The sequence below is a fragment of the Choloepus didactylus genome, chromosome 2, assembly GCF_015220235.1.
Source record: "Choloepus didactylus isolate mChoDid1 chromosome 2, mChoDid1.pri, whole genome shotgun sequence".
NCBI classification, from domain to species: domain Eukaryota; kingdom Metazoa; phylum Chordata; class Mammalia; order Pilosa; family Megalonychidae; genus Choloepus; species Choloepus didactylus.
In genome coordinates, this window is record NC_051308.1 from 10,767,936 (window position 1) to 10,787,019 (window position 19,084).

Below are 19,084 nucleotides of genomic sequence, written 5' to 3' on the forward strand. Positions count from 1 at the left end.
TTTTTTTTTTTTTTCCCCTTGTTTGTCTTTTTTCTTTTTTTTTTTTTTTTTTTTTTTAACTTTCCCTTCTTTTTTCCAATCACCTGTATGAAAAAAAAAGTTAAAAAGAAAACAAACATACAATAAAAGAGCATTTCAAAGAGACCATAGCAAGGGAGTAAGAAAAAGACAACTAACCTAAGATAACTGCTTAACTTCCAACATGTTCCTACTTTACCCCAAGAAAGTTACATAATATAGCAACATTTCAGTGAACTTGTTCCTACTACAACCATCAGAAATTAACAGACCATAGTCATTTCTGGGCATCCCCAGAACGTTAAATAGCTTATCTGTTCTTCCTGGATTATTGTTCCCCCTTCCTTAATTGCTCTCTACTGCTAGTTCCCCTACATTCTACATTATAAACCATTTGTTTTACATTTTTCAAAGTTCACATTAGTGGTAGCATATAATATTTCTCTTTTTGTGCCTGGCTTATTTCGCTCAGCATTATGTCTTCAAGGTTCATCCATGTTGTCATATGTTTCACCAGATCGTTCCTTCTTACTGCCGCGTAGTATTCCATCGTGTGTATATACCACATTTTATTTATCCACTCATCTGTTGAAGGACATTTGGGTTGTTTCCATCTCTTGGCAATTGTGAATAATGCTGCTATGAACATTGGCGTGCAGATATCTGTTCGTGTCACTGCTTTCCGATCTTCCGGGTATATACCGAGGAGTGCAATCGCTGGATCGAATGGTAGCTCTATATCTAGTTTTCTAAGGAACTGCCAGACTGACTTCCAGAGTGGCTGAACCATTATACAGTCCCACCAACAATGAATAAGAGTTCCAATTTCTCCACATCCCCTCCAGCATTTGTAGTTTCCTGTTTGTTTAATGGCAGCCATTCTAACCGGTGTTAGATGGTATCTCATTGTGGTCTTAATTTGCATCTCTCTAATAGCTAGTGAAGCTGAACATTTTTTCATGTGTTTCTTGGTCATTTGTATTTCCTCTTCAGAGAACTGTCTTTTCATATCTTTTGCCCATTTTATAATTGGGCTGTCTGTACTATTGTCATTGAGTTGTAGGATTTCTTTGTGTATGCAAGATATCAGTCTTTTGTCAGATACATGGTTTCCAAAAATTTTTTCCCATTGAGTTGGCTGCCTCTTTACCTTTTTGAGAAATTCCTTTGAGGTGCAGAAACTTCTAAGCTTGAGGAGTTCCCATTTATCTATTTTCTCTTTTGTTGCTTGTGCTTTGGGTGTAAAGTCTAGGAAGTGGCCTCCTAATACAAGGTCTTGAAGATGTTTTCCTACATTATCTTCTAGGAGTTTTATGGTACTTTCTTTTATATTGAGATCTTTGGTCCATTTTGAGTTAATTTTTGTGTAGGGGGTGAGGTAGGGGTCCTCTTTCATTCTTTTGGATATGGATATCCAACTCTCCCAGCCCCATTTGTTGAAAAGACCATTATGGCTCAGTTCGGTGACTTTGGGGGCCTTATCAAAGATCAGTCGGCCATAGATCTGAGGGTCTATCTCTGAATTCTCAATTCGATTCCATTGATCTATATGTCTATCTTTGTGCCAGTACCATGCTGTCTTGGCAACTGTGGCTTTATAATAAGCTTCAAAGTCAGGGAATGTAAGTCCTCCCACTTCGTTTTTCTTTTTTAGAGTGTCTTTAGCAATTCGAGGCATCTTCCCTTTCCAAATAAATTTGATAACTAGCTTTTCCAAGTCTGCAAAGTAGGTTGTTGGAATTTTGATTGGGATTGCATTGAATCTGTAGATGAGTTTGGGTAGAATTGACATCTTAATGACATTTAGCCTTCCTATCCATGAACATGGAATATTTTTCCATCTTTTAAGGTCCCCCTTCTATTTCTTTTAGTAGAGTTATGTAGTTTTCTTTGTATAGGTCTTTTACATCTTTGGTTAAGTTTATTCCTAGGTACTTGATTTTTTTAGTTGCTATTGAAAATGGTATCTTTTTCTTGAGTGTCTCTTCAGTTTGTTCATTTCTAGCATATAGAAACATTACTGACTTATGTGCATTAATCTTGTATCCCGCTACTTTGCTAAATTTGTTTATTAGCTCTAGTAGGTGTATCGTTGATTTCTCAGGGTTTTCTAGATATAAGATCATATCATCTGCAAACAATGACAGTTTTACTTCTTCTTTTCCAATTTGGATGCCTTTTATTTCTTTGTCTTGCCGGATTGCCCTGGCTAGCACTTCCAGCACAATGTTGAATAACAGTGGTGACAGCGGGCATCCTTGTCTTGTTCCTGATCTTAGAGGGAAGGCTTTCAGTCTCTCACCATTGAGTACTATGCTGGCTGTGGGTTTTTCATATATGCTCTTTATCATGTTGAGGAAGTTTCCTTCAATTCCTACCTTTTGAAGTGTTTTTATCAAAAAGGGATGTTGGATTTTGTCAAATGCTTTTTCAGCATCTATTGAGATGATCAATTGATTTTTCCCTTTCGAGTTTTTAATGTGTTGTAATACATTGATTGTTTTTCTGATGTTGAACCATCCTTGCATGCCTGGAATGAACCCCACTTGGTCATGGTGTATGATTTTTTTAATGTGTCTTTGGATTCGATTTGCAAGTATTTTGTTGAGGATTTTTGCATCTATATTCATTAGGGAGATTGGCCGGTAGTTTTCCTTTTTTGTAGCATCTTTGCCTGGTTTTGGTATTAGATTGATGTTAGCTTCATAAAATGAGTTAGGTAGTGTTCCATTTTTTTCAATGTTTTGAAAGAGTTTGAGTAAGATTGGTGTCAGTTCTTTCTGGAAAGTTGGTAGAATTCCCCTGTGAAGCCATCTGGCCCTGGGCATTTATTTGTGGGAAGATTTTTGATGACTGATTGGATCTCTTTGCTTGTGATGGGTTGGTTGAGGTCTTCTATTTCTTCTCTGGTCAGTCTAGGTTGTTCATATGTTTCCAGGAAATTGTCCATTTCTTCTACATTATCCAGTTTGTTGCCATACAGTTGTTCATAATATCCTCTTATAATTTTTTTAATTTCTTCAGGATCTGCAGTTATGTCACCTTTTTCATTCATTATTTTGTTTATATGGGTCTTCTCTCTTTTTGATTTTGTCAGTCTAGCTAGGGGCTTGTCAATCTTGTTGATCTTCTCAAAGAACCAACTTTTGGTGATATTTATCCTTTCTATTGTTTTTTTTGTTCTCTATGTCATTTATTTCTGCTTTAATCCTTGTTATTTCTTTTCTTGTACTTGGTTTAGGATTGGTTTGCTGTTCATTTTCTAGCTTCTTCAGTTGATCCATTAGTTCTTTGATTTTGGCTCTTTCTTCCTTTTTAATATATGCGTTTAGTGCTATAAATTTCCCCCTTAGCACTGCTTTTGCTGCATCCCATAGGTTTTGGTATGTTGTGTTCTCATTTTCATTCGTCTCTATATATTTAGCAATTTCTCTTGCTATTTCTTCTTTAACCCACTGATTGTTTAGGAGTGTGTTGTTTAACCTCCAGGTATTTGTGAATTTTCTAAGTCTCTGATGGTTATTGACTTCTAATTGTATTCCATTGTGGTCAGAGAATGTGCTTTGAATGATTTCAATCTTTTTAAATTTATTGAGGCTTGTTTTATGTCCCAGCATATGATCTATTCTGGAGAAAGTTCCGTGAGCACTAGAAAAGTATGTGTATCCTGGTGATTTGGGATGTAATGTCCTGTAGATGTCTGTTAAATCTAATTCATTTATCAGATTGTTTAGGTTTTCAATTTCCTTATTGGTCTTCTGTCTGGTTGATCTATCTATAGGAGAGAGTGATGTGTTGAAGTCTCCCACAATTATTGTGGAAACATCAATTGCTTCCTTTAGTTTTGCCAATGTTTCTCTCATGTATTTTGTGGCACCTTGATTGGGTGCATAGACATTTACGATTGTTATTTCTTCTTGCTGAATTGCCCCTTTTATTAGTATGTAGTGGCCTTCTTTGTCTCTCAAAACATCCCTGCATTTGAAGTCTATTTTATCTGAGATTAATATTGCTACACCTGCTTTCTTTTGGCTGTAGCTTCCATGAAATATTTTTTTCCATCCTTTCACTTTCAATTTCTTTGTGTCCCTGTGTCTAAGATGAGTCTCTTGTATGCAACATATTGATGGTTCGTTTTTTTTGATCCATTCTGCGAATCTATATCTTTTAATTGGGGAGTTTAATCCATTTACATTCAACGTTAAAACCGTGAAGGCATTTCTTGAATCGGCCATCTTATCCTTTGGATTATGTTTGCCATATTTTTCCCTCTCTCTATTAATATCCTTTATTGTACCCGTACCGAATCTCTTTAGTACTGAACCTTTCTCCAAGTCTCTCTGTCCTGTCTTTGTTTCTCTGTCTGTAGGGCTCCCTTTAGTATCTCCAGTAGGGCAGGTCTCTTGTTAGCAAATTCTCTCAGCATTTCTTTGTCTGTGAAAAATTTAAGCTCTCCCTCAAATTTGAAGGAGAGCTTTGCTGGATAAAGTATTCTTGGCTGGAAATTCCTCTCTCTCAGAATTTTAAATATATCGTGCCATTGCCTTCTCGCCTCCATGGTGGCTGCTGAGTAGTCACTACTTAGTCTTATGCTGTTTCCTTTGTATGTGGTGAATTGCTTTTCTCTTGCTGCTTTCAGAACTTGCTCCTTCTCTTCTATGTTTGACAGTGTGATCAGTATATGTCTCGGAGTGGGTTTTTTTGGATTTATTCTATTTGGAGTTCGCTGAGCATTTATGATTTGTGTATTTATGTTGTTTAGAAGATTTGGGAAGTTTTCCCCAACAATTTCTTTGAATACTCTTCCTAGACCTTTACCCTTTTCTTCCCCTTCTGGGACACCAATGAGTCTTATATTCGGACGCTTCATATTATCTATCATATCCCTGAGGTCCATTTCGAGTTTTTTCAATTTTTTTCCCCATTCTTTCTTTTATGCTTTCATTTTCCATTCTGTCATCTTCCAGGTCACTGATTCGTTGTTCAACTTCCTCTAGTCTTGTACTATGAGTGTCCAGAATCTTTTTAATTTGGTCAACAGTTTCTTTAATTTCCATAAGATCATCCATTTTTTTATTTAGTCTTGCAATGTCTTCTTTATGCTCTTCTAGGGTCTTCTTGATTTCCTTCATATCCCGTACTAGGGTCTCATTGTTCATCTTTAGTTCTTTGAGTAGCTGCTCTAGGTGTGTCTCTTCTGGTCTTTTGATTTGGGTGCTTGGGCTTGGGTTATCCATATCGTCTGGTTTTTTCATATGCTTTATAATTTTCTGTTGTTTTTGGCCTCGTGGCATTTGCTGTCCTTGATAGGGTTCTTTTAGGGTTTGTAGACCAGTTGAAGTCCTTATCTCTAATTTATCAGATCTACAGCTTCGTGGAGTACACTTTCTCTAACTAACCAGCAGGTGGCGTCCACGAGCCACCTGTTCTCCACAAGCCAGATCTCCCCTGCTTAGCCTTTTTGGTGAGTGGGGGAGTGAGTCTTGTGGGGCCCAATTGGTGTCCCAAGCTTGCGTGTGTAGTTGGTGTTGCCTGCCCTGTATGTGGGGCGTGTTTCTGGGCAGTCGGGGAGGGGGGGTGGCCCTAACAATCAAATCTCCCTGATGATCCTAGAGTTTTAAAGCTACTGCAATAGTCTAATCCTTCAGTTCAGTCCTGCCACAGTTTGTCTCTGCCACTGACCCACAAGTCTTTGGTATTGGCGTATGGCTCCTGAGACTTGCAAGTGGGCCCCTCTTCCAGGCTGTGCACCCCGGGTCCTCTGTTGAGGGATGACTGTGCTATGTCACAGGTGAGTGCCGTCCCCCCAGGGCAGTTCTGGGCTGCTGGGCTGTGTTGGGAGGCTCCCAGTCTGCTCAAATGATGGCTGAATGGGGCTCTGTTAATTCACACTGCTCCCCCTTCCCAGCTCTGGGACATTCAGCTGAGGTTGCGGGGAAGGCTAATGTCCACGCCCAGTTTTGTGGTGTGTGCCTGTTATTTGAAGCACTTCCGTCACACTGGGTTGTCTGGGGCAGCTCTGGGCTATGGGGCTGGCGATGGGCAGGAGTGTTTCCTGTCCACCAGGATGGTGGCTGTGAGCGGACACCCCCCTTTTCTTGGGAAGTTGTGTTGTTTAGTGAATTTTCTCAGCCACTGGATTATTGCCTTTTGTCTCAGAGCTCTCTTATTTCTGCTCTTGACTTGACGTGCCCAAATTTCAATTCTTTGAAGCTTTCTGTATTGAGCTTCTTAGAGTAATTGTTTTAGAAAAAGCAAAAAGGATTTAAAAAAAAAAAAAAAAAAAAAAAAAAAACGGCCCTCCTCAGAGATCTAATGGGTTATTGAAATGCTAATAGACAAAGCAACCAGGGCCATTAAGGAAAGGTGCCCTGGGCAGAGAGATCAGCCTTGCTTCGGGATTTGCATATGCGCCTCAAGGCCTGATCTCCGCCCTTCCCCTTTCTGTGTTCACCAGAACTCCAAAAATCCTCTGCTTTTACTTTGGAGCTTCTCGTGTTGTTTTCCTTCTATGCCCGTCTCCTCTCTGCTGGGCTGGCTGCTCTCAGAGTCTCTGGTGTCTGGCCTCAGTCTATCTATGGTTGGAGTTTGAATCAGTAGAATGAGTTTCCGATGAGAGCAGCCACTGCAATTCTCCCTTCTCCTTCCTGGAGCTGACAGCCCCTCCTCCCCCGGGACTGAGCCTGGCAGGGAGGGGCGCGGGTCCCCTGGCCGCAAAAACTTACAGATTTCGGTGATCTCAGCAGTTCCACGCCTTCATGAGTGCTGCATGAAGCATGCCCAAAGACAGACCGCTCTGCGGCGTCCAGTCCACGCAGCCCCTGGCCTCCCACCTACTTTCCTGGAGGAGCAACCAAAACACACAGCTCACCAGTCTGCCATCTTGCCCCGCCTCAGTACCGTATTTTAAACCACAAAAAAGTCAGTTGACTTCTATATCAAATTCGAACCCCAGTATGGCAGGTTAAAATTTGCATTCAATAATACTTCTCCAGTGAATCTACATTATAGGCACACTGTTACTGACCGAAAGAGACACTCGGTAAAAGTTGTTGTAAGGCGTCCCCCTCTGCGACTGCTCTAGGCACCACGTAAGTACTTAGCCTTGTCTAGCTGGGCCTCTGCTTTCAGTTGACTGGAGTGTCACCCTGCAGCAGCAGCGACTTCAGCCGAGACTTAGACTCTGCTTTGTTGATTTCTACAGCTGGTTTAATGGTGAAAAAGTCGGCTTCCGATGTGTCCATCTCCTCCGGCACCCACGGGCAGTATTCCATTCTGCAGACGGCAAAACTTCTGCCAGGAGCACCTCAGCAGCCAGTGAGTTCTGTATTCCTCTGAAATTCGCCACAGCTCAAAACCAGGGTCCAGCCTCAGCCCCTAGGAGCACTTGGGATTTGCCTCTTTTCAACGAATATATACACTTACAGCTCTTTAAATCTCTCCCCTGCCCACCACCTCATCCCCAAGCCCCGTGATTGAGCCCAGCAGACCCTTTATGGGGCTTTTACACGGTCCTGCAGGGTACTGAAGGGAAAATCACTTTTGATTAAACATCCCATGTCCCCGTGTGGCAGGAGTTTTGGTTTCCAGACCCATCTGCTTCTCTTCCCTTCTGGTTTTTGTCTTTGCCCTTGGCTTACAGGGGTGTGTGGGAGGGAACGAAGGAGAAATTGAGGTCAGTCATCTTGACAAAATGATCATCACTCTGGTGTAAAGTTAGTTGAGAGAAGAGACTAAAAAATTATTTTCTCCACTGAAATAAATATTCCACAAGGGACGGGGACTTGTTCTTGGTTTCTTGACTGCTTGATCTTTCTGCCTGGTGCCTCGTGGCACTCAAATTTTAGTGAGAGTTTGGAATTATTTGTGGATCCCCTATGAATGCTTGCTCTCCTTTTCCGCATGACGACATATCTTTGAATCCTAACTGCTGTTCGTCACCACTGTGGGAGTGGTGAGTGAGGTGAGAAGAAGCAGGTATTAGGGGCTGGCTTTTCTTGTCCAGACTCCCAGTAGCTTCAATGCCTGCAGGCCCCCAAATGAGAGTTGATTCCAGTTCGTCTCCAGTTTGCGTTTGTTATATAGCATGGCTTTCTGCCTCTTCTTGGTAAAACCTCTTTCTTCCCTGTGGGGACAGATGCTGAGATTGTGGCTCAGGAAATGCCGGGGTCTGTTGGGCTGGGCCTGAGTATGTGAGTTTGTCCAGCTCACAGGTGTCCCTGCCAGGGGCTGTGTCCAATGTTCTCCAGACGTATGGACCTCTGGGAACCTGGACAGATTTCTCAGTCCCAGGCATGTTTGGGTTGTCTCAGGATCTGAGGCAGAGGCGTAGGGTGAAACACCCTGCCTTGCATTGCTCCGTTCTCTGCCACCGTCACTCAGGTGCGGGATCACCACAGGATCCCCTGGTTGGCCTTGCTTCTTTCATGCTCATTCATTCAACACAGCAGCCAGAGGGATTCTTTGAAACATAGATCACGCCATTCCCCTGCTCAAAACTTCCAGTGGCTTCCCTCTTATCCAGTAAAACCCCAGACCTTCACAAGGCCTCCTGGTCCCCCATGACCTGGTCCAGGCCATGTCCCACCCCATCTCCTCCTGCCCTCGCTCGCCCTTCCACTCTCCCCATCCCCCTGGGGCCTCTGCACAGACTGTTCCCTCTGCTCCTCCCTGGGCTACCTGCAAAGTGCATGGTGTTCTCTCCTTCCAGCCTCTGCTCAAACGTTGCCATGTTAGAGAAGCCCTCTTGGCACTCTGTCTCAAGTAGCAACTCCCCCTGCCCCCATTCCACCCACATTGTTTACCCCTCACCCTGCTTCTCTTACAAAATGTAAGTTTCACAAGGGCAAGGGCTTTGGTCTGTCTTGTTCTGTGCCACGTGCCCAGAAGGCCTTTTAATCGTGTTGAATGGATGCAAGAATGCAGTGAGCCTAGATAAGTGGAGAAAGAACACTAGTAAGAATAGGGGTTGTGTAGGATTGTAGAGGCAGGGAGTTCCTGGGGATGGCGGTGAACTGCAGAAGTGTGTGGGTGAAGGCCAATGAGTAGAGGTGAGGGGAGAGGGAGGTGAAGGCAGGGTGCAGGTGCTGGGTGGATGCCGGGCTGAGGACCCCACAAGATAGTGTGCTGAGCCTGATGCCCACCTGCACAGTGGGGGCAGGGCATTGACTGGGCCTTTAAAGTCTAGAACAATGAAGGTAGGCCAGCGAGACCACCAGAAGTTTGGGTAAAGAGGAAGAACAAGCACTTTTGAGGAAACATGTATCTGGAAGGTGTTTTGATAACTCAGTTCAGCCGTGGAGGGAACCCTTGCTCATAGTGACCCCTACCCTCCTCATCAGCATTCCTACTTCTGTGCCCTATTCATCCTTCAGTGTTGCCTGAGAAAGCTTTTGAAAATATCAATCTAATTTTGACATTTTTCAGCGTTACCTGTTGGGTCAAGTTCAAGCTTACAAGGCCTCAACACGGATTTCATCTGCAGATGTTCTTCCCCTCCCCTGTCCCTGGCTACATCTGGTCCAGACACAGTGGGCTGACTGCATGTGGTCCCCTCTGGAGTGCTCACTATCCCTTCTGCCTTGGGAAGTCTCCCAGTTGAGATGCACAAGCTTCCCTAAGCTGCTTCTGGGTTCCATGGAGCTTTGTCACCTTGCCATATTATATTATTAGCACATATTGCCTGCCATGCCACTCCAGCTGGACTCAACGAAGGTTGAGTCAAAGAATGATGCCCTCTGAAGGCCATTCACGCAATACAAATTGAGTGGCCTCATTATGCTTTCTGGCTGTTACCTGATCAGTCAGGGTTCTCCGAGAAAGGGAACCAACAGTGTGTGTGTGTGTACTTTTTAAGAGATTTATTATAAGGAATTGGCACACGCGACTCAAGTCTGAATCCTTAGGACAGGCCAGAAGCTGGAATTTCTGGTGAGAAGGATGTTGAATTCTTGAGTTCAAATTCCTTAGGCTGGAATCTCAGGAAGAAGTGGAGGTTGTAGTCTTGAGGCAAAATTCCTTGTGATCTCAGGATTCCTAAAGACCTCTAACTGGCTGGATGAGGCCCACCCACCTCGTGGAGGGTCATCTCCTTTGCTTAAGATCAACTGATTGTAGATGCTAATCTCATCTACAAAATACCTCCACAGTGACAACTAGGCCAGTGTGTGCTACCAAACAACTGGAAGCAGCAATCTAGCCAACTTGACACACAAAGTCAACCATCACACATGGTCACTGAAATAAACATACATGATGGTTTGTCTACATTGCAAAATCCTGACACTGCCTGGTTTGGGAGCCTAGAGTCATCTGCTCTAAACGTTGTTGCCACCTTCTTGTCGGCATGAAGGCAAGAAGTATTCAGGGAGGAGATTTCTGCTGGAGTTTTTGTTTCACTCACCTAAGTTTTCCACTCAGGTTCAAACCAGTAGGGAGTGAGTGTGCTGTGTGAGGCTGTCTTCCTACCTGTAATCCACCTCTCTCCCTGATTCTGTCCTCCAGCCCAAAGCAAGGACTGGAATCAGTAAACCGTACAACGTTAAGCAGATCAAAACCACCAACGCTCAGGAGGCAGAAGCGGCCATCCGCTGTCTCATGGAAGCCAAAGGAGGTGGGTGTCCTTTGGGTCTTTCCTCCCTGGCTGAGGAAAAGAACTTAGTCCCCTTTTCTTTTCGTCTTCCTACCAAAAGTGGCACAAGAAAATAAGTTTTTTTTTGTTTTTCTGGAAGCAGTACTAAATGAAAGTACCCTTTAGCAACATTTTATAAAATCCCACTCTTAAGATTTATTATCCACTTAAAATTACATGTCCACAATTCAGTCATTATATAAAAACAATTCCAGGATTATTGAGTGGCCCTTAATCAACAAAAATGAATTTTAAAAAAAGGTTAATGATGCAGCAGCTAACTCATTCGGCTGGCTCTGTAAAAAAAGACACCTATGGTGGGTGCCATTTCAGGCAGAAAAGCCCCTTTTAAAAATCACCAGCAGGGGTGGGTCCTTTACTCTTCTCTGCCAACTGCCCGTTGATGCACATGCTTCACTTAACTGGCAGCAATCACACCTTGACTTGGAATCTCCCTCAGACTCCCAAAAGCACTGGTAGCTAAGTTTTTGTTTTTGTTTTGATTTTGATTTTGTATCAGAATCTCTTTGGAGAGGGGAGAGAGGCATTTGCAAAGGCGGATGCAGTTATAATTACAAATGACCTAATTTGCTTTTAGTCCTCATGTTTAACTTATTTAGAATTCACAAAGAACATTTAAGAGAGGGCATGAGTCAAGAGGTTGAGAGAAACTGCTGTAGGGTAACACCACCGCAAAGAGTTTCTTTCATTATTTAAAAAAAAAATAACTAAAATTCTATGGATATTACAACCCAGATGTCCATAACTGATGAACAGAGAAAGAAAATGTAGTATGTTCACACAATGGAATACTATTTAGCCATAAAAAGGAATTAAGTACTGATGCATGCAACAGTGTGGATGAACCTTGAAGACCTTAGGCAAGATGCAAGGAGCCAGACACAAAAAGGACAAATATTGTATGATTTCATTTATACGAAAGGTCCAGAATAGACAAATCCATAGAGACAGAAAGTTGATTAGTGGTTTCCAAGGGCTGTGGGGAGGAATGAAGAATTGCTGCTGGTGAAAATGGGGTTCCTTTGGGGATGATGAAAATGTCCTGTAATTAGATGGTGGTGATGGTTGCACAATGCTGAATAGACTAAAACTGCTGCCCTGTACACACAAAAAGGGTAAATTTTATGGTTTGTGAATGGTATCTCAATAAAATTATTTTATAAATGCTTATAGAGATGTAGAGGTTAATAGAGGTTTGAGGTTTGAAATCTACCCAGGGTCCCAACTTGACATTTTCTTTGTCATGAGCCCCACTGAGATTTTGCTGAGTTGGGGATCATCTCCTTGAGAAATACATGTATCCATAACTCTGCATGTGATCCCAGGGCTTCACTCAGGCCCACGGACCCTGGTCACCATCCCTGACAAGAAGGTGAGTGTGAACAGCAGGGGGTCAAACTTAGCTGGTCAATCTTGACATTCTTTGAAGAAAGAAAATACATTGTATTACTAAATGGTAGACTGTCCAGAAATGAAATCATGTGGCAAATTACCTTGTTCTTTATTCTTTAGCCATGCACTGTTATGTTCCAGGGACCCCAGAAGAAGTCTTGCATGCCATGGTCCTAGGGGACCCAGGGCCCCCCAAACCAGAGCTCAGACCTGGGGCGGCCAGACTGGAGTCCTCCCAGGTGCCCCCGCTCCTGCCTCGTCGGCCCGCCCCCAGGGTTCCTGCCATCAAGAAGCCAGCACTGAGAAGGACGGGCAAAGTAAGAGCCTGGCAGCAAACTCCTTACTCCTAAGTCGTTCATACGTCTTGTTAGAGAAGAATCATGTCTCACAGAGAAAAATCTAGTTGAATATAGTGTCTCCACGCACATTCATGACTCCCCAACAATCGCATTGTGAGGAAAATAAGTAATGACTGCTTTCTCATTCCTGTCCCTGCTGTATCTTGGTGCCAGCTGAGCAGGAAAACAAGGAGTTGACCGCCTCTCCACAGATCCTCACTGGGATAGGAACAGCTTAGTTATTATGCTTCATAAAATGTTCCATTGGAGTCCTCAAACCAAACCATTGCGGGTTGCTTTTCTGCAAATGTTCTAATAGTTCCCATTAGCGTGTGGTCTGTGCACCGAGTTTTCGTGTATAGATTTTATTTCATTAGGAGAACCAACGCCAATTCCTAGATTAGCAATTGTTGACAAACTCTTGCATGACCCAGGTGTATTGGAGGTTCGACAGCTTCTCTGCCACTTTTCTTGCAGATTGTCTTTTGCTCTGGCTCTCAAGCTTCTCAGCCTTGCTTGCTGCTTCAAAGACATGAGTTTGTAAGGACAGTAGCGGCACAAAGACTGGCGCCTATAGAGACATCTGGATCTTCCGTTTGATCTCAGTGTTGTAATAACAGCACACTCGGTAATCCCTTGCCTGTCATCGGAGGGTGATTGCTGCTTTTTCACCCATAGAAAGTGTGAGAGGTGGCTTTGCTGCTTCATTCTTACAGAGCTTGCTTTGCATTTTCTGCGTTGTTATTCTTTCCCACTTTAGCTCATGGCCATCTGCCCATTTTTCATTCCTCCTTTACAAAACTGATCACTTTCCTCCTCTTTTCTCCTGTACTTTTTCTTTTAAAAGCCAGGTGCAAGATCACAGCTTACCAGGTATGCGGTGAGGAACAGGGAGCTCATGCTTACTGGGTGCAGAGTTTCTGTTTGGGGTGATGAAAAATTTTGATAATAGATGCTAGTGAGGGCAGCACAGCATTGTGGATGTAGTTAATACCACTGAAGGTGGTGAAAATGGGAAATGTTATGTCATATAGATGTTACCACAATTAAAAAAAAAAAACAAAACAAAACAGATGAAAAGAAATTTAATAGCCAGGTGCAGAAGTGATGGGTTTGTTTTCCAGCCTGCTGCACAGGAGTCACTGTAAAAGGCTCCTGAGGAAGACATTTTTTTCCAGTTTGTTTTCTAAAGAACCAAAGGAAATACTGAAATGCCAGTGCTAAGCAACTGATAGCCATTTTTTGCACAAAAGCTTCACCCTGCACTGTGCAGTTTTTTCCTTTGTGATGGTTTTGAACCAGAAACAAGTGAAGTCCCATCCTTCTATACTTAATTTATATCTATTTTTAATAACTTATAATTAATACTTGAATTAACACTTTAATAATTTATTAAGAATATCACTTCCTAAATTAAGAAATTTCCCATTCTCCTAGACTGAAACATAAAAGATTCAAGGAGACAGTCATTTCCATTCATCCTTCACTTAGCTTACCGCTGTAGCATAAGTCTACTACACACTCGGTGAATTATCTGCCACCGCTACTGCCTGGGAGGAGAGTGTTTGCAGAGAGGTTCAGTTTTATTAAGGGAAGAGCATACCCCTACTTCCTAAGGTAACAAAAATTTGTGTCAAATTATTTACCATGGCCCTGGTTTTAAAATTTGCATTCACGTGTCATTGGACCTGCTCTTCTACTTGACAAACGTGCATCTCTCCCCGTCCTTCTCTCTGGTCACCATTTCTGGTATCCCAGACATTCCCAGATCTTATATTTGTTAGAATGTCAGCTCAGTGCCATCTGTGTTCCTTTGCCGACCACCATCTGTGTCTTCTCTCATTCTGAGCCTCCCAAGTGTTTGCTTTTCATTTACACTCTCTGTCTTGCCTTTTCTCAGCCTGCATCGCCGGAGGAGCAGTTGGAGCCACAGACTGTCCGCTTTACAGTTGGGCCCCCAGAGACCAGCACTGAATCCCCTTCCCTGACGACAGCCCCTGGAGTCCCTCCTGTCCCCAAACCGAGAACATTTCAGCCTGGGAAAGGGGCCGAGCGGAGACCAAGCTGTGGAAAGGACACGTCAAATGAGGCCCCCCCAGGGGCAGAAGCCCTCGTGCCGCCGCCTTTGGAGACTCTGCCTCTTGCACCCAAGGCTCCCCCACGGAGGAAGAAGTCAGCCCCGGCGGCCTTCCACCTACAGGTTCTGCAGAGCAATGGGCACCTCCTCCAAGGTCTCACGTGCTGCAGCCACAGCGACTGTCCATCCGGACCCCAGCCTGGTGCTGGCTCGCTCTCTCCAGAGGCAGATTTCCTTAGCACTTCGTCTGCTACCAGCCCTGAAACTGATGGCACCAAGGAGGTGAAGTCGGAGGCAGCCGCCCTTCTTGGTGACTGTCAGGATCCCTTCTGGAACCTTCTGCATCATCCTAAACTGTCAAATAATGCCTGGCTTTCCAAGAGCTCTGATCCTTTGGACTCGGGGACCAGGAGCCTTGAAAGGGCATACACAGACCCAGCCCCAGCCCCTGCCTCAGAGGCTGAAGTGGAGCCACCAATGGGCCATGGGCAGAAGGACTTTGGTCACTGGGTGACAATCAGTGACAAAGACAAGAGGATGGCACTGCAGTTGTTTGATCCACTGGCAAAAACATGACTGAGGGACTTTGACAGCACTCTCATGTGGAATGTGCATCTTCTTTTCTTACAGGCATCACTTTAGCAGGGGGAAAACAGCCAAAGAGGCATGTGTTTAAAGGCATACTGAAAAACACAACTGGACTTCTGTCACTCTTGTGTAGTTGACTAAAATTGTGTCTCTCATTTAATAAGATGATTATTCAGCCATCAAAATGTTTTATTCCACACTTGTGCAATTTTACATTTTCTCTCAGGGTGCGGGAAACCCTCTGCTAGAGTCAGTGTATGGCTTTCAGGAAATCAAACTGATAACGCCCAAGAAATGCTCCCCCATTGAATTTTAAATGGTTGTTCAACTTATATATGTATGGAGTGTTTTTTGGTTTTGTTTGTATTTTACAGATTTGGAATAACTTTCTGGCAAACCACTTGAACATTGATGCGTGAAGTAAAGATAACTTTAAAAGGTAGTTGGGACCATGAATAGCTGTACTTGGACCACGTAAACCAAGTTTTTAAAAAAATCAAATTTGGAACGAATAAGTAGGTTAACCAGTGACTAGGCTCTACATTCCATTGACCCCTTGGGTTTATTTAGGTACATGTTGTATAAACCTTGATGATGTGGGAATCCTGTGGGAGATACACCGTGTTGGTTCTGAAGGATATACTGTTAGGTTAACCTCAGCTTATACTGGCTAAGACGCCTGTCCCACGCCAGTTACTGCATACTCTCCAAACAGCTACAGGCCTGATCCTTGGTATGCCACTTAAACTGACTTTTTTTTTTAAGAAAAACATTTCACTGTAGTAGCATACACACAACTCAAAATTTCCCATTTTAACCACTCTTCAAGTGCACAATTCAGTGGTCTCAATTCACAATATTGTACTACCATCACCAACATTCATTACCCCAACTTTTTCATCACCTCAAACAGAAACTCTGCACCCATTAAGCAATAACTCCCTCTCCCCCTCACCCAACTTTTTATATCTATTCCTTATATGAAACCTCATGGATTCTTTTTTTTCCCCTTATATTCCATACCTTGCAAAAGCACAAAACATGAAAACCATAATGGCACATAATATTGATTCTCGTGGTTACGACGTGAAGAATATTTGTTTTAGTCTGGTTTGCCTGGCTGTAGCTTTATGAAGGAAAGTACTACATGTTCTGGTGCATACAGATTCCCTGGGCAGCATTTCTGTGTTGGTTTGTTTATATAAGTGTTTATTAGGTTTATTATTTTCCTCTGTATTTTTCCTGCACATGTCCACCACTACTTGCCTATTGAGCATTTTGAAAAGACATTACCATATTATTTTGCATTTAAAAAATAATGTTATAAGGCCCTGTTCTGTTTTGCTAAAGCTGCCAGAAATGCAATATACCAGAAATGGATTGGCTTTTACAATAGGAGTTTATTAGTTCACAACTTTACAGTTCTAAGGCCATGAAAATGCCCAAATTAAAGCATCAAGAGATAGATACCATGTCTGAGGGAAAAGGCCAATGGTGTCTGGAATACCTCTGTTAGCTGGGAAGGCACGTGGCTGGCATCTGCTGGTCCTTTGTTCCCGGTTTGTGTTGCTCTCAGTTTATGATTCCAGTGACTTTCTCCTTAAGCCTCTGTGGGTACTCAGCTTCTCCAAGGCAAACTCTGGGCTTCATCTCTTAGCTTTGCCCATCTCCAAATGTGTGGGTCTGTGTTGGCTCTGAGCTCTCTTAAGGACTCCAGTAAACTAATTAAGATCCACCTTGAATGGGCTGGGTCACATCTCCATGGAAATAATCTAATGAAAATGTCTCATCCACAATTGGGTGGGTCACATCTCCATGGAAACAAACCTAATCGAAATATCCCACCCACAGTAAGTCTGCACCCACAAGACTGGATTAAAAGAACATGGCTTTTGTGGGGTACATAATAGATTCAAACCAGCACAGCCCAGAATCCATTTGGAGCAGATAATATATTTTTTTGCTAGTAAGTTCTTTGGAAAAGCTTCATGTGCTGCATACCATGAGTTTTTCACGTCTAAGAATTAGAAAAGCAGTGATACTGTGATGTCTTTTATCGGGATTCCTGTACTAAATGCTAAAGACTAGGATGGCAATAATTATCTTGCCTAGAATATATCACTCTATTTTTTTATCAAATCCCTGAGATTTCAGAATTATTTATTGCCACTATCAAGATACTTTGCACATTAAATTTATCATTCAAAACACAAAATTACATTTATCTCATTACTTCTGAAAACCAATAAGAAAACAATGTTAGTGACTCACAGAGGGAAACAGATAAAAGATAGTATTTGAGGCCTTATTGGTTAGGATACTTTCTACATTAAATACGTTAAATACATTATCACATTTTTACCTCTGTGACAAATACAAGAAGTAAACAGCCTAATCCTTAAAAGAGTTGGGGGGAGAAAGAAAGCAAGACAGATAATAGTTCTGGAGAAGTTGATTTGCCAAGTTTGCCTTTACTACTAAAAGGCACAGCTGGGAATGCAATTGAAGCCGCCTTAATTCAAATGCTCTTTTTCCTGTCAACTGTTTTCCCACCAAGGAGGTGAATTTGAAAGCCAATACGTGTAACAGTTGGAGAAGCAGGGAAAATGTAAGCTCCACAAAAGTTGCTTGCAATGCTGGAGAATAGGCCTAATTTTTAAGTTTCTTCTTTGTTCTAGACAGCCAATAGCAGATAAAGGGTGCTGAGAACAGAATTTCAATGAAGGTGGGTGCACATCATACAAGTAGCTCTTAAGAATCAGACAGTAAGTATTAATACACAGTGTTGTGTTGAGCGGGGGGAGGTGGGTCCCAATAAAAATTACAAGAAGTTGAGCATTAAGAATTGAACAAATATTATTTCATTCTGTTATTCAGACTTAGTAAACAGCATAGACTGAATTTTGAGTTGATAATATGAAAAGTTCTCATACCAGTGTTCTCTTTTTAAAGAGAGTATAATTGGAATTGTGTTATTTTCTTAGATCAATGCTTAGTAGTTGGTAGGTCTCCTAAATTAGCAGCAAAGTCAGATTGGATGATGTACACAAGAAACAGCTGCCATCTTGGAGACTTCTCTCTGTAGGCTTTTGATGCCCTCCCCCAGGCTTTTTTATTGTGATGCTCTAGTTTATTTCATTACCACTGTTCTGTAAGATGCTACACTTCACTGTGCAGTATTTTAGGTACTGTACAATTCAACATTGTTTCTCTGACCCCAGTTTTATTCCCTTTTACAGCATAATCTTCTCAGACTTGTGAGTTATTTTGATTTGTTCTGGTAAAGGATTGAAATGAGAACATCTGCCCAAGCCATTCCTGTAAAACTTTAAAATTGTGGATGTTCCAACCTGATGTGTGTATTAGTGTAAGCAAAATGTATTAATTACATTTGTTTTACAATGAAGTAATTTCACTGGGAAGGAGAGCTGCAAAAACCACTTAGGCGGTGATTAGCAATTAATAAAAACCTTGTAATGTTTATTTGAAGTGAAAGTTTATACTAAAGTTGTAAATAATACCTATTAAATGTTATATCTTTTTTTAAAATTTGACTTATTTCCTTTCTAGATCTGAAGAGAACCTTGGGATATCCTCTTTTGCTAGGTTTCTGTTCTAGATCAAATGTGATTACTACTAGCTATTTTTCTGTATGAGTGGTTTTTGTTCACCTTTTTTGATCAAGTTCAGTTGAAAAGATAGCAAAGTAATAATCTGGTAAGAATGTATGATTTGAATGCTGCTGTACTTTATGGTACAATATCTATAAGACTAGGGAGATTGTGGGATCTAGTTTCCATAGGAAACTTACAGCAGTGCTTTGGGTATCACTGCACAGAGGCAAAAGATGAGAATAAACAATCTCCCAAGTTCTTTCTAAGTTTGCTCTAAGCTGATATACAAAATATAGGTCATTAATGCTCTCTGATGATTTTCAGGCATAAGAATATATGGCAGAGGCAGGATAAGATGGTGGATTGGTGACGTGTATGTTTTAGTTACTCCTCCAGGGAAGTAGGT

General features: G+C 42.2%; 1 protein-coding gene across 7 annotated transcripts in view; it reads left to right on the plus strand.

Annotated features, from left to right (window-relative positions):
• Positions 1 to 15,396, plus strand: part of SYNJ2 (synaptojanin 2) — a 173,200-nt gene extending 157,804 nt beyond the window's left edge. For 2 of the 7 annotated variants that reach the window (XM_037820464.1, XM_037820469.1), the window contains 5 exons: positions 7,223 to 7,335; positions 10,522 to 10,630; positions 12,203 to 12,378; positions 12,877 to 13,027; positions 14,300 to 14,434. In XM_037820464.1, the coding sequence (XP_037676392.1) occupies positions 7,223 to 7,335; positions 10,522 to 10,630; positions 12,203 to 12,378; positions 12,877 to 12,999 (521 nt within the window). In that variant the 3' untranslated portion in view covers positions 13,000 to 13,027; positions 14,300 to 14,434. Of the gene's footprint in view, positions 1 to 7,222; positions 7,336 to 10,521; positions 10,631 to 12,181; positions 12,379 to 12,876; positions 13,028 to 14,299 lie in introns of all 7 variants that reach the window. The other 5 variants (XM_037820421.1, XM_037820438.1, XM_037820430.1 and 2 more) reach the window with 3 other exon arrangements.
• The last annotated feature ends 3,688 nt before the right edge of the window (positions 15,397 to 19,084 follow it).